Raw genomic sequence first — 14,496 nt, forward strand, 5'->3', positions numbered from 1 at the left:
ACAGGTAGATCACGGAGCCAGTAGCGAACTAGCACGAACTCAAGCCACGCCCCCACAAGGGCTGACTCAGTCGTTTACTATTCGCCTCCGCACTTTCTCCGCTCTATCCCAACCCAACCACAACCCTGGGTGGGCGGAGCTAAAACCAAAAAAGGTGACTTGGGGAGGAGCAAGTGACGTCGTTGCTAAGGCAACTCGAAATCTGGGGCCAGGAGTCGCCAGAGGTAGCGTTGAGAATGAACAAATGGGAGCTGAGGCCCTGCACAAGCTTCATTCAACTTCAGGGGTTGCTGCACTTTGACCACTGAAGATGACCAAAGGAAATCACATCTATATTGAACGGAATCTTCACTTACATTCTTAAACTGATGGGACTACAGAGGGGGCAGAAATTACTTTTTGAAACAATCTACTGAGGGAATTCCCTGGAGGTCCAATGGTGAGGACTCTGTGCTTCCCCTACAGGCGGCCTGGGTTCAACCCCTGGTGTGAGAAGATCCCAATGTCATGGCCAAATAAATAAAAGTAAAGTGTGTGAAATGGACAGCCAGGCTACAAAGCCGGGGTTAAATGGAGAAGGGGCAAAGTTTCACTCTAACCCTTAATCCCCCTTTTCCCCAATGGTGCTGCAGGGTTTGACCCACCTAAAGGCTACCCACCCAGAGGCCAGGCAATGAGAAGGACCTCTTGTGTGTGACCATGTGACCCAATTCAAGTCACTCCCCTCACTGTATACAAGCCAGCCCACCAGAAAAGTCCAAGTCTCCCAAGTCTGGCATCCAGCTCACACCAGCTGTTCCAGACTAGCCATGGTCCAATCCTCACATCTTTATCCCAGCTCCTCCCACTCCTTTGACATGTCTTCCCTTTCCTGACCCAGCTCCACAGGATTCAGCCTTTCAATAGCCACCCTTTCACTCCCTGAATCTGGCTCAATCCCTATAGGCTACATTAAAAAGAGAAATAAAACAAGAAGCAAAGTTTCCTGAGATAATTGATTCCTTGGCAGGAGGGAAGCATTGGGGAATATTTCCAGGGTGGCTGAACGTTGCACCCTCTTCAATAGACAATTTCCCATTAGGTAATCTGCCGTCCTTTATTCCCTCCCCCTGTCCCAAATCCTCAGGAACTGGCATGGGGCCCATATATCTGTAGAGTTGAGAGTTCTGTGAGGTAGAGCATTCCTTTCAACAGGATGTAGAACCCATGGGGTTGCAGAAGTTTACTGACTACACCCTGGATGTCCAGAGATATCAGAGTTGCTTGGAGCTTGGTGCGAATTTCCAAGGGGGTTCTGAACTCTCTGGGGCCCAGAGTTCCAAGCTCAGGAACATATGGAGGCCTGGGAGACTGTAGCTACGCCCAAGGCAGAAAGATGAACACGATGAAGTCTTTATGGCTTGAACGTGTATGAGATAATGTCACTACACCGGAGCAGTGCTTCAGCCTGAACGCCTATTGGAGTCTGAAGCTGCGACACGTAGAAATTGGCCACGTCCAGGTCGGTGGCTCCGAAGTGGGCGATCACCTGCACACCCTCGTGCAAAGTGAAGCACACTGGGCGCCCCACCATGGCCAGCAGGCTGCGGAGGTAGCGCTCCCGGAGGGAGGCTCGAGCCTGCTGTTCCCGGGATTCCCGAGACTCTGGAGGCTCCGGGACTTCCGGTTTCGGGGGGGCTCTGCGTCCATCGGGAGCAAAGCCTCGGTTCGAGCCATCAGGACCCCGGGGGAGCCGGAGCACAGGCACAGGAGTGGCCAGCGGAGTCTGCATTATCCTGGCTGTTGGGTGAAGAAGTAGACCAGGGAGTCATTATGGGGAGTGTGGAGCTACAGGAAGAGGGGGCTTGGGGCAGAGGCCTATCTATCCCATTTCCACTTAACCTGTCCAAAACCCCACTCCTAAGTCCCTCTTCTAAAATCTGTGCCATCCCTTGGCCAGTCACCCCTCTTCCCAGGACCTATCACCCCCATTTACAAGGTCCATGAAAGAAGAGCCTTTGCACTGCTTTTTAAATTTTATTTTTTAAGTTTTTGGCTGTGCCACCCAGAGGATCTTGGTTCCTGGACCAGAGATCGAACCCATGGCCCACTGTAGTAGAAGTGTGGAGTCCTAATCACTGGACCACCAAGAAATTCCCTGTACTGCTTTTATCCCCAGTCCCTAGCAATAAATATTTGCTAAAAGAACAAGCCCTGACCTCTCTCACAAACAGCCCATCCAATCCATTATTTGTGGAGGAGGGTATGGCAACCCACTCCAGTATTCTTGCCTGGACAATCCCCAGGGACAGAGGAGCCTGGGGGGCTATAGTCCATGAGGTCACAAAGAGTCAGACACGACTGAGGGACTAAGCACAGCACATCTTCCAAATAAGTTCCCATTCACACAGGAGTCAGCTCAAAAGGGGGATTTTTTTTTTTAAGGGTGAAATTTTTTGAGTCATACTTATTTTAAATAAATAAATGAAATACAGGGAGGAGAGGGGAAAGTCCTTACCATACGTTTGAGAAGGCCCAGGATATCTGCAAAGTGTTAAAAGTACCTCCTCAGAAGATATTCCTTGTAAAGACTTCAGAGTAACTTTGCAGTGGAGAAAGTGGTAGACACCAGTCTAACGTTGGCATAAAAATCAACATGTACAGTAATGGGGCGAACAAACTCCAAAGGCATCCTGATATGACACACTCGGGACAGGGCACCCCGTCTATGGTGGCCCTGCCAACCGGATGACCTCGATCTATTGAGGTAACTCAAACTGAGAAACAGTCTACCAAAAAAACAAAAACATTAGCCTGGTTCTTCAAAAATATCCAGATCGTAAAAGACAAATGTTGGGGCAGGGCCGCAGGCAGTTCCCTAGTTAGGATTAACCAGTGGTTAGGATTTGGTGCTTTCATAAGAGTGTGTGTGTTAGTTGCTCAGTTGTGTTCGATCCTTTACAACTCCATGAACTGTAACCTGCCAGGCTCCTCTGTCCATGGGATTCTCCAGGCAAGAATACTGGAGTGGGTTGCCATTTCCTTCTTCAGGGGGATCTTCCTGACCCAAGGATTGAACCCACATCTCTTAGGTCTCCTGTGTTGGCAGGCGGAGTCCTTACCATCTGAGCCACCAAGGAAGTGGCCTGGGTTATCCCGGCTTAGGGAATTCTAACCGGGTTATCCCTGGTTAGAAGCAGCAAACAAAAACAAGAAATGCTCAGGGAGAAAAATATATATTTTAAATTAAAAAAAAATATATATATATATATATTCTTGAGAGTCCTTTGGACAGCAAGGAGATCCAACCAATCCATCCTAAAGGAAATCAGCCCTGAATATTCATCAGAAGGACTGATGCTGAAGCTGAAACTCTAGTACTTTGGCCACCTGATGCAAAGAACTGACTCATTTGAAAAAACCCTGACGCTGGGAAAGATTGAAGGCAGGAGGAAAAAGGGACGACAGAGGATGAGATGGCTGGATGGTATCACTGACTCAAAGGACGTGAGTTTGAGTCAATTCTGGGAGTTGGTGATGGACAGGGAGGCCTGGCGTGCTGCAGTCCATGGGGTCGCAAAGAGTCGGACACGACTGAGCGACTGAACTGAACTGACTGATTCACAACCTAATAGTTTCACTCTGTCCAACAGCTCGGTCTAGCCACTGTCATTTCCTGCCTGGACTACTGAAGTCAGCTCCTCACTGGACTCCCGATTGCACCTTTACCCGCTGTCAGTCTGTCCTCACACACAGCCAGAGGGACCCCATTAACACCTAGGTCAGATCACATCCCTCTTCAGCTCAGAGCCCTCCCCTGGCTGCCGTCTTGCTCAGAGTCAAAGTCAAAGTCCTCACCACAGCCCTCAAGGCCCTGCATGCTCCGGATCCCGCCGGTGCCCCGGCCTCACACCCCCGCCTACTCTCTCCACCTGGCCGCACTGGTCTCCCTGCTGGTCTCAAGCACGTCTGGTGTGGTCTCTTCGTGGGCCCTGGTAGTGGGGTTCCCTCTGCCTGTACTGCCTTCTCCCCATTCCCAGAGCAGCCTGTTTTCAAGATCTCCCCTTCAGCCCCCTTCGTCTGAGTCGGCTTCCTCCTTCTTCAGAGCGTGCCCCTCTCTTACACGTGATGTTGTCTATTTACTGGTCTGCTTATTTCCCTGCGACATGGCTGCCTCCCCACAGGTAGCGACCTTGCTTTTTCCCCTCTGTGTAGCCCCAGCTCCTGGAACACGGGGCGGCATACAGACCAGACTCCTTAAATACTGTGTCTGCTGGAATGAATGGAACGGAAATTGAGCTCTCAGGCCTGCTTAGGTGGGTGACCTCAAGCAAGAGACAAGAGCAAGAGACCTCAAGCAAAAGATGTTTCCTCTTCCACTGTGTGGAGAAACGGCACCAACGGCCACCTCCACTTGTTATCAGGATTCAACAGGCCCGTGCACCATAGGTTCATGACCTACACACTAGGTTCTCCCTAGTGTCATTGAAGTTACACTTGAATAACAACTGTATGAGTGCTGGTACTGCTGTGTGACCTAGGGGGAGCTGCTCATTAGGTCTGTGCCTCAGTTTCCCCATCTATAAAATAGACTGACAAGAGGACCAACCTGACAGGGTTGCCACGGGGACTAAATGACCCAACAAATGTGAAAGTTTAGCACTCGCTTGTAACATGTTACATGCTGCTACACTGAGGTTGGGTTTTTTTTTTTTTCAAGTATAGTTGTGCTAGTTTCAGGGACACAGCAAAGCAATTCAGTTATATGTATATATATAAAAATATATATATATAATTCAGTTATATATTTAAAATATATATATATATATATTTTGCTCTTTAGTTGCTAAGTCATGTTCAACTCTTTGTAGCCCCATAGACTGTAGCCCGCCAGGTTTCTCTGTCCATGGGATTTCCCAGACAAGAATACTGGAGTGGGTTGCCATTTCCTCTATAGGTATCTTCCCCACCCAGGGATCAAACTCATGTCTCCTACATTGGCAGACAGATTATTTACCACTCAGCCACCAGGGAAAACTATATATATATATATATATATATATGAAAACTATATATATATATACACACATATACATATATATACACACTTCTTTAGGTTCTTTTCTCTTATATGTTATTACAGAATATTGAGTATAGTTCCCGACTGTGCTATACAGTGGGTCCTTGTTGGTTATCTATTTTATATACAGTACTGTGCGTACGTTAATCTCACACCCCTAATTTACCCTGCACCCTGCCCACTGCACTGATGCTGACTGCATGTAAGGAGATGCTGGCATTGTGGGCAGGAGAGAGGACCTAAGTTTCAGGCAGTACACCCCTCCCCCTGCTTCAGTCCCCTCCTCTCTAAAGTGATTCACTGAAGTGACTGACACGTACCAGGTACCCAGGTCCCATCCCAGGGCTACTCACCATACAGAGGTGATTGGGATTGTCTTTTTTTCTCGTGAAGCTCTTCCTGTTTCAGCAGCTCAACTGTCAGCTCCTTGCAAGAAAGGATCCTGCAGAGAAATGAATCAACGTTTCTCAACTGCAGCTCTAAGTCTGATCTCACACCTCCTCTGCTCAGAGCCCTCCCATGGCTCCCACTCCATCTGGCCAAAAGCAAAAGTCCTCAATCCAAGGCCCTATCACCTCTCTGATCTCATCTCCTTCCCTTCTACCCTGTGGTCACTGTTGTCAGTCCCTGAAAATGCCAAGCACATTCCTGCCCCGGGGCCTTTGCACATGCTATTCTTGCTTGGAACCTTCTTCCATACATGAGACATATATATTTCCAGATACATGGCTTGCCTTCCTCCCTTACTTCACTCGGGTCACTGCTCAAACATTCCTCCTTACAGGGAGGAAAATAATAGCCCTTTCACCTTGCAGTATCTTTTTTTTTTCCACATCACTATCACCTCCTGACAATATGCATTTACTTGTCTGCCCATGTGCCATCTGTTCTGCCACAGCACGTAAGCCTTTGGGAGAAGGGACATGTCCGATTACATCACAAGGGCTGGCAACCAGGGGTCACTCAATAAATATCTGTGGAAGGATTCACTCCCCCTATTATCCAACTGCCTTCTCTGCACCTGACCCACGCTGGGTGGTGCTGGAGACCCAGCTGGGAACCAAAGAGCCCGGCCCTACCGTCCAGTGGATGATACACTAGGGCTCCAGATGTGACACCAAGAGTAGGCAGGGCTGGAATGAAGGAGCCCGGGGGCCTCATGAGCCCAGAGGGGACACCTGGCCCTGCCTGGGGGGGTAAGAGGTGGTTTCCAGGAAGGGGCCCGGGAAAGAAGGCTCTGATAAGCTTACATTGGAGCAAAGACCAGAATGGAATGAGGAATTGAGCCATGAGGAGATATGGAGGGGAAAGCATTCCAGTTCGAGGGGACAGCAAACTCAAAGCCCATAGAAGGGTGACTGGGTGATAGTAAGGAGGCCAGTGTGCAGGAGGTGGGGGCAGGGGCCTTGAGGACTGGGGTATCTCTGAGTAGAGGAGGAGCAGGGTCTGACTCATAGGATCCCTCTGCCTGCTGCACAAAGAATGGACTGTGAGGGGCAAGGGGAGAAGCAGGGAGCCCAGTGAGGAAGCCGCCTCATGGGGAAGACGGAAGATGACATTATCTGGGGCAGTGAGAAATGATTGGATTAGGCTATCTGTTGAGGATTGAGAGCCCTCACTATTTGCTAAGGGACTGGGCAGAGCCAAGGAAGACTCCCAGGTTTTCACCTGATGGGCAAGACCACAGTGAACAATGAATTAATGGGACTTCTACAAGACAGATGGCTGTGAAGGAGATTAAGGGATATGCACATTTTCTAATGTATCTGACCACGGCATTCCCAGTTTAGTCCAGGGTCACCAGCCCCCAGGGCTCTCTCCCAGCACTTGAAGGTTAACACTTGAGTGTTCTAGGAGAAACACCCCCCTCTAGGGCTGATGGGAAATATGCAAGTTGCCAGAAAGCTGTTAAATTCCTTAGTAAAACAAAATTTAATTAAACATGGGCCAACATAGGCCATGTTTTTGCTACTAGAGAGGAAAAAAAAAAAGATTTGGTCATACCTGCACAATCCCCATTTTCCCAAAGAGGAAAATGAAGTTGGGCGATGCCAAAGCATTTACTGGGTGCAAGCTGGTGACTGACAGGAAAAGGGAGAAACCAAGGTTGGTCTGGTAACAGTCAGGGCCATCACCCCTGCCCTATGCAAAAGGGCAGTTTTTTCAGTCAGCAAAGGAGAGCCATTGAGGTCTGGGAGTGACTTGATAAGAAAATGGTTTGAGAAAGGTCACGTAGGGTGTGCCCAAGACAGCAAAGGCAGCTATTCTTCCTGGTGACCAAGCCGAGAGTCCTTAATCCTATCAGTTTTCAAGCCAAGGATTTCCTGTCCAGGTTTCAGGGGAAAAAAAAAATTGGATCCCGTTCCCCACTAGAAAAACTAAAGTGCCCATCACTTGGATCAATGGCAGGGGCAAGAGACTCACAAACTTCCATCCTTGGGGGCCTCAAAGTTCACTTTCTAGAAAATAGGAATGATCGGCTCCGTGGACACTTAGCTAAACCTTCAGTGGCCAGGGTTGGGAACCAACTGAGCTACCAGATTAACAGCGAAGACTCTAGACCGAATTCACCGAGACACTGACCAGCCTACAACCACCACCCCAAGGGCTGACCCGGTCTGGATACAAATTAGTTAAATGGGGCGTCCGGTGAGCATCTGGACATCGAGCGCTGAATCCCCCCGCCCCCAACCAGGGCCGGTCAGCTTCCTTTCGTTTCCGCCCCGGCCACCCGTCGCTCTCCTTTTTTCATACTAAGTAGGTCCTCCCGGCCCGCAGGCGTCCACTCCCCACTCCGCCCTGGGCTGGACTTTTTTCCAACCTCCCGACACAGATTAAGCGGAAGATTCTGCTCCAGGAAAGGCCGGAGTCTGAGGACTTCAGCCATTATTACTGTTATTATCGTCGTCGTTATTATTTTCCCGAGGGGTTGCATTCCGACCTCCGACACCTCCCCCCTCCCCCGCAACTCACCCCGGGCGCGGGGATGTCTCCGCTGCTGCGTTAGGAGTGCAGTCCCTCCCCGATGCAGGTGTTCGGGGACTAGAACTTCCCAGTAGCCGGCGCTGCAAGCGCGGACCCGCCTCTTTCCGCCGCTCGGGCTCTTGCACGCGGGTGGGAGTCCTGTGCTGGGACCGAGGAGCGGGATCGTGCTCGGGACCCACCACTCTGAGATTCACGGCGCCTGGCGCCCCTACTTCCGCCGGCGCGCCAGCTGCAGAGGCCCGGGCGGGCCGCTAGCCTCCGAGCCTGGGTTCCGCCCGCGCCGCCGCCGCCGCCCCACGTGGTCGCGGGCGCGCGCTCGCGGGCTCGGAAATCAGCACAGACCCCGGGCGCCACCCCGCTAGCGGCTTGACCCTGCGCTGAGCTCTTGATCTACCAGTCTGCGTGGTGTGGACGTCCAGGATGTCCATTTTACAGAAGAAATTGAGGCTCCTGTCGTCTGCTTCAAGGCACATGGGACTTGGCACCCCCACCCCGTACACGTGCACACTCCTACCCCTCACCTCCATTCTGAACCCCACCTTCCCTATTGAAACCTTGAGATCATGCTTTTAGCAGCCACGCACCAGGAAAAAGCCTTGCAGAGCAGCACCTGGGGGAGACCAAAGGCGGTCATTTTGCCTTGCAGGACTCCCCACAGCCCCGTCTTACAATGGGAAACTGAGGCCTTGAAAGGCAGAATGTCTGTCCTGGGTTGGAAACACACTGCTCTGGGCTCAGAATTCATTCTTCCCCACGGTTTCACTAAGGGAGGGGTCTTGTAGACCTCAGCTTACCACTGGATTCCCAAGACCCAGTACCTGGTACAGAGACCCTCTGCAGATATATTTTGAAAAAAATGCATATAGAAGGAGCTCAATACACACTCTGTTAACTGAACTATGAACCATTAGCAGCTCTGTTCGTGAACAAGATGGATTTGGCTCCATTCATCTCAGAACCTACATTCTAGGGAGATTGAGAGACATCCAATAGGTTATTACATGAACAAATACACCGACAAGGTCCTTCAAGGCTTGACAAGGATGCAAAAGGAATAAAATAAGGAAAATAAGATAGAGGGGTAGCAGGTTGGGGGAGCGTCTTTAATTGGGCCGTCATGGGAGGTGGCATTGAAGAAGAAGCCACCTCAGGTCATAGCTGGGAAACCTGAAGCCCAGGAGGGAACTGGGGACAGATGGAGGTCATGGAGTGTAAATTGTACGGCCTTCGGCAGGGTGGGGCTGTCTTAGATCCTGTGGTCAGGGAGGTCCTCTGGTCTTTGGAGGACGGTTGAGCTGAGACCTGAATAACAATATGAAGGAGCCCTCAGGCTTGCAGCGGCACTCCAGGAGATTAGCATGTGAAATGCCCTCAGTGTTGGGCTGAGGACACAGCCGGCAGGCCAGAGCCAACTGACCCTGGCCCTGACCTCTGGGGGTTGGGGGGGCTTGTGTTAGGGAGAGGGGAGATAGGAGAGTAAACAAACAGTTCTAGATGGTGATGTGGTTGGTGCCAGGAAGAAAAGAAAACTTGCAAGGTTGGAGGGTGGGGCAGGGTGTTGATGCCACTTCAAATAGCGATCAGAGAGCAGCTTTGACAAGGGAAGTTGGAGGAGGCCCCGGCGGAAGGAGGCTATTGGTGAGCTATTTGGTTTTAATGGCGAGTCCAGGTCTAGGAGCAGAGTCAGACAGAGTCTGTGATCATGGCCCTCCAGGGCTCCAAACCCTCCCAAGGCTTCCGTCTCAAAAAACCCGAAGACTTTAAAGTGGTCAAAAGATGTCCCTGGAGCTGACCTTGTTTTCTCACAGAACTCCGTCGATACAGAACTTAATTTACAGAACTCCTCGAATACACAGGCCTGGCATGGGGAGAAAACTGAGGTCCCAAGCCCACCCGAGTGATCCTGTCCCTTTATAACCCTTCCTAGCTCTGCCCTCCCCCTCCATGGCACTTGTGCTGGACAGCACTTCATATTTTAGTTTATCTTGTTGAGACTCTGTCTTTCTGAACGAATAACCTGCAAGAGGCCAGGGTTATTGTCTGTTTTTCCACCCTGCTGCATCTTAGTGCTTAGTCCAGAACCTGACACATAGTAGGCGCTTAACCCTTGTTTGCCCAAGGAATTTTTATTGTAATGTATTCAGTGGAATAGGTCAGATTACTATCAGGCGCCTAGCTAGAAACTTGGCCCCTACCATTTTCTCGCTTGGGGGTGTGGGTGGGCACCTTGTGCCTCAGTTTCCACCAGCCCGGAAACGGGGTCAGGAATAGCTGTTTCTGTGCGTAGTCCTGTGAACTCGTTATCTTTATATTCAATCATTCAGCCAAACGCAGGGGTCACGGTCCTGATTGAGTTTGGCTGAGGGTGGGGCAGTCCTCCCCCGGCAGGCCCCGCCTCGGTGGGCGGAGCCACGGGCCGGGCCAGCACGTGTAAGAGTTCGCTGCGGGTCGCCGCAGTCACTCACCTGGGCGCCTCGGTCTGAGCGCGCACGCCTCGCGTGTCCTCCGCCCGCCAGTCCGCCAGTCCGCCAGTCCGCCTGCCCGCGACCCATGTCCCGCCGCAAGGCCGGCTGCATGCCTCGCCGAATAGAACCCCCGCCCGCCGCCAGCTCAGACGACGAGATGGAGATGCGAGACCTCGTCATCGACGTGAAGCCCGAGCCGGACCCGCGGCCCCTGCAGGCCCCGGGGTTAGGGCCCTTCACCCCGAAGGAAGTGCCCGCGCCGGAGCGGTTCGAGAGCGAACCCCGCCACTGCGCCGGCCCCGTACCCACCGGCGGCCTCATCCATGCCCTCGGCCTGCGCAACCAGTGGACGCCGCTGTCCCTGAGCCCTCACGGTGAGCGCCCCCTACCCCAGCCCCGGGCCAACCTCCCTCCCTTCTCTCTCGGGTGGGACCTCCTCGGGGCACCGACCCCCGCCCCTCTCCCCCCCGACTCCCGGCCCCTGCCTTAATTTCCTGGCCAGGTCCTGGCCTCCAACCTGCCTTTTGACCTTCGGGTTTCCCCTCTCCCTCGGAACCCCCAGGCCCCATCCTGGCCCCACCCCACGCTCACCACCCGCTTCCTCCCTGCAGACCGCCAGCCGTGGACCGACAAACACCCAGATCTGTTGACCTGCGGCCGCTGCATGCAGACCTTCCCATTGAGGCCATCACTGCCTTCGTGGACCACAAGAAGCTGGGCTGTCAGCTCTTCAGAGGCCCCAGCCCCTGCCAGGGCTCAGGTGAGTAGACCCGGGATGCAGTCACCGGCCTCAAGTTCAAGGGCCCGGCTTCCTGTGGGAGAGGGGCTGAGCTGGACAGGCGAGGCAGTGAGCACTACTTCCCCTTTCTGGCTCCCCACCGGGTGCAGCCTAGGCGTGGCCAGGGCCTGCCCTGTCCTAGGGCCGAGACTAGTGGTGGTGAGGGGGGTAGGTGGGGGCGGGGCTGGGCAGGGGAGGAGGGCCACCCACAGGGTGTGGCCAGCCCCAGAAGACTGGTCTGGGGATTTGCCATACACACACCCCCAATCTGGTTTCACTTCTCCTTCCCCTTGGCCAGAAATAACTGGCCAGGTGGCTGGACCAGTGTGGCAGTAGGGGGGACCTCTGGGGAGGGCAGCGGCCTGGGGGAGGGGAGCCGAGGCCAGCTGGACTGGGGGTGTTGTCACCCCCTTCCATTTATTTATCACTTCTCATCAAGATGCTGGGCATTTGCTTGGAGTTGGGGAAGGGGCTTCTGGCCTCCCTCCCTGATGGACTCTCCCAGCCTTGCATGCCAGAAAGCCCCTGTTTTCAGCCAGGTCCTGGGTGTCTGGATACCTGGGCTCCCGGCCGTGGGTAGGAATTAAAACCCTTAACTTGGTACTAGACGTCTGGCGAGCTGAGCTTTTGGTCAGCATCGATTGTGAAGCTCATACACAGCTCTGGATTTCTAGCCCCTGTGCCATGTGCCCCTGGGATTTGTGAGAAATGGAATTATATTCAGGGCTGGGCCAGGGAGAGGGTCCTGCAGTGAGAGGGGGAGGGGGGAATTTGATTGCAGCAGGGAGGCTGGCCCTGTGGGCAAGGGTGGGGCTGTGATGGGATCATGGGAACAAAACACTCTGTAGGTGCTTGGGCTTGGGAGAATTGTGGACACTGACGGGCTTCCCAGGTGGCTCAGTGATAAAGAATCTGCCTGCCAAGCAGGAGATGTGGTTAGATTGATCTCTAGGTCCAGAAGATCCCTTGGAGAGGGGAATGGCTACTCACTCCAGTATTCTTGCCTGGGAAATCCCAGGGACAGAGGAGCCTAGTGGGTTATAGTCCATGTGGTCGCAAAGACTTAGTGACTAAACAACAGTTAATGCTTATAGAGGGCTCGATGGACCAGAACTCTCAGCTATTCTCCATCTGAGGTCACAGCAAGTCTAAAAGGGAGAGGACCCCTAGGATCCCCATATTCTAGCAAATGAGGAAACCGAGGCTCAGAGATGTGTATTTCTTGCCCAAGGTCACACAGCTAGGGGGCAGGGGAACCAACTGGAAGTCAGGACAGGCCCTACCTGTGCTCTTGAAAGCCGCCCCCATCCCAAACAAAGGCAAAAGGATCTGGAAGTACACTACTAATAGTACCTGAGGGTTAAAAGAAAACATTGGTGACTGCTAAGGCTTCTCCCCATTTAAACCTTGGCACCCTTGTCTAAGGCAGGAAAAGGGGATCATGGATGGAACCCAAGTATTTGGGGCCTGGCAGAGACATCCAGTTATCAAGAGCTGTTTTTACGAGTAAACCAATCATTTTTCCTAAATTTTCCTCTCTCTCCCACTCCCCGGGATTTCTGGATTGAAACCCCAGCTCTACCCCTGCCTAACTGTGTGACCTTGGGGAAAGGTCTCTTTGCCTCAGTTTTCCCATCTGGAAAATGAAAGTCTTTCCTAAGGAAAATTTTAAGAGGGAGCTGTGGGTGGCAGGTGCCCAGCAGGCCTAACTGGGTCAGCCCTTCGTGACCCCACTATAAGCTAGCACTCCTCTATCCATCCCTCTCCTCTTTTAACCTTTTCTTGAAGACTTTTCAAACACAGAGGGAATCCCCAGGGATTCATGTACTGCATGGATTTTCCTTGCTCCGTATCTGTCCGCCCCGCTCTCTGCACAGCTTCCCCCGGGGGCGGGGAGCCTGGCCTCTTCTGCTGCCTCTCAGCCCCTGGACCAGAGCCTCTCCCACACCTCATGTCCAGCTGGCAGCTGTGAACTGCAACTGCTCCGACTTGCCAGTCACACTGCTTCCTGGCCCTTCTCCCCTCTGCAGAACACGAGGACCTGAAGGCCTTGAACTGCCTCCGCTGTGGCCGACAGTTCACAGGAGCCTGGAAACTGCTGCGCCACGCCCAGTGGGACCACGGACTGTCCATCTACCAGACGGAACCTGAGTCCCCGGAGGCCCCACTGCTGGGCCTGGCTGAGGTGGCTGTGGCCGTGTCGGCCGTGTCGTCAGTGGTGGGGCCCGAAGCCGAGGTCAAGGGCTCCCGGGTGGGGCCCACCCGGCGGAGCCCCACCTGCCCCGTGTGTAAGAAGACCCTCAGCTCCTTCAGCAATCTCAAGGTGCACATGCGCTCGCACACAGGCGAGCGGCCCTATGCCTGCGACCAGTGTCCCTATGCCTGCGCCCAGAGCAGCAAGCTCAACCGCCACAAGAAGACCCACCGGCAGCTGCAGCCCCAGAGCCCCTGCCTGGCTGACACCGGCCAGGAGCAGGCCTCCACCGCCCCTCCTGAGCCCGCCGCCCACGCCGCAGCCCCTGCCAGCGTCCTCCCGTGCAGAGGAGGAGAGGGGGCCGGGGCGGCTGCCACGGCAGGGGTCCAGGAACCCGGGGCTCCTGGCGGCGGGGCTCAGGTGGGCCCTGGTGGGGACAGCTGGGGCGCTGACACTAAGGAGCGGAGAACGGACCAGGAGAAGAACCAGAAGATGTCACCCAAGAAGACGCTGAAGCCAGCGGGCAAGAACCGGGGGCCGGGGCCTGGGGGCAGCTGCGAGTTTTGCGGGAAGCACTTCACCAACAGCAGCAACCTGACGGTGCACCGGCGCTCGCACACGGGCGAGCGGCCCTACGCCTGCGAGCTCTGCTCCTACGCTTGTGCCCAGAGCAGCAAGCTCAACCGCCACCGCCGCATGCATGGCCTGGGGCCTGGCGGGCCCCGCTTCGCGTGTCCCCACTGCTGCGTGCCCTTTGGCCTGCGGGCCACCCTGGACAAGCACCTGCGGCAGAAGCACCCTGAGATGGCTGGGGAGGCCTGAGCAGAAGGAATGCCCCCCTGCCATCCAGGGCACCACAGTTACCCACTTTTGTGATCTCCTATCCTTCCCCCCAATCCCTGAGTAAAGCCTGCACGTAGCTACACGTGTTTGGACTCTGGTTTTCTTGGGGTGTCTGAGCTGGGGCGGGAGGCTTCCCTCCTTGGGGTGGACAGCTGGACAGACCGGTTTGGAA

The 14,496-nt window shown here is 53.8% G+C and overlaps 2 protein-coding genes across 2 annotated transcripts; one reads left to right on the top strand and one right to left on the bottom strand.

Annotated features, from left to right (window-relative positions):
- Window positions 1-977: 977 nt before the first annotated feature.
- GEMIN7 (gem nuclear organelle associated protein 7) lies at window positions 978-8,496 on the bottom strand. The gene is made up of 3 exons (XM_005900315.3): window positions 8,033-8,496; window positions 5,413-5,501; window positions 978-1,779 (listed from the first exon to the last, which is right to left on the bottom strand). The coding sequence occupies exon 3, from the start codon at window positions 1,769-1,771 to the stop codon at window positions 1,394-1,396; it is 378 nt and encodes a 125-aa protein (XP_005900377.1). The 5' UTR covers window positions 1,772-1,779; window positions 5,413-5,501; window positions 8,033-8,496; the 3' UTR covers window positions 978-1,393.
- Window positions 8,497-9,822: 1,326 nt separating this feature from the next.
- ZNF296 (zinc finger protein 296) lies at window positions 9,823-14,389 on the top strand. The gene is given in 4 exon segments (XM_005900314.2): window positions 9,823-10,883; window positions 11,121-11,186; window positions 11,189-11,269; window positions 13,318-14,389. Coding segments are annotated over 4 exon segments (1,422 nt in total). The 5' UTR covers window positions 9,823-10,594; the 3' UTR covers window positions 14,304-14,389.
- The last annotated feature ends 107 nt before the right edge of the window (window positions 14,390-14,496 follow it).

The sequence above is a fragment of the Bos mutus genome, chromosome 18 (assembly GCF_027580195.1).
Source record: "Bos mutus isolate GX-2022 chromosome 18, NWIPB_WYAK_1.1, whole genome shotgun sequence".
Taxonomy (NCBI): Eukaryota; Metazoa; Chordata; class Mammalia; order Artiodactyla; family Bovidae; genus Bos; species Bos mutus.

What these genes read in the sequence shown, in the direction of transcription:
- GEMIN7 (XM_005900315.3), bottom strand. Translation starts at nt 1,771, where the DNA reads ATGCAGACTCCGCTGGCCACTCCTGTGCCTGTGCTCCGGCTCCCCCGG.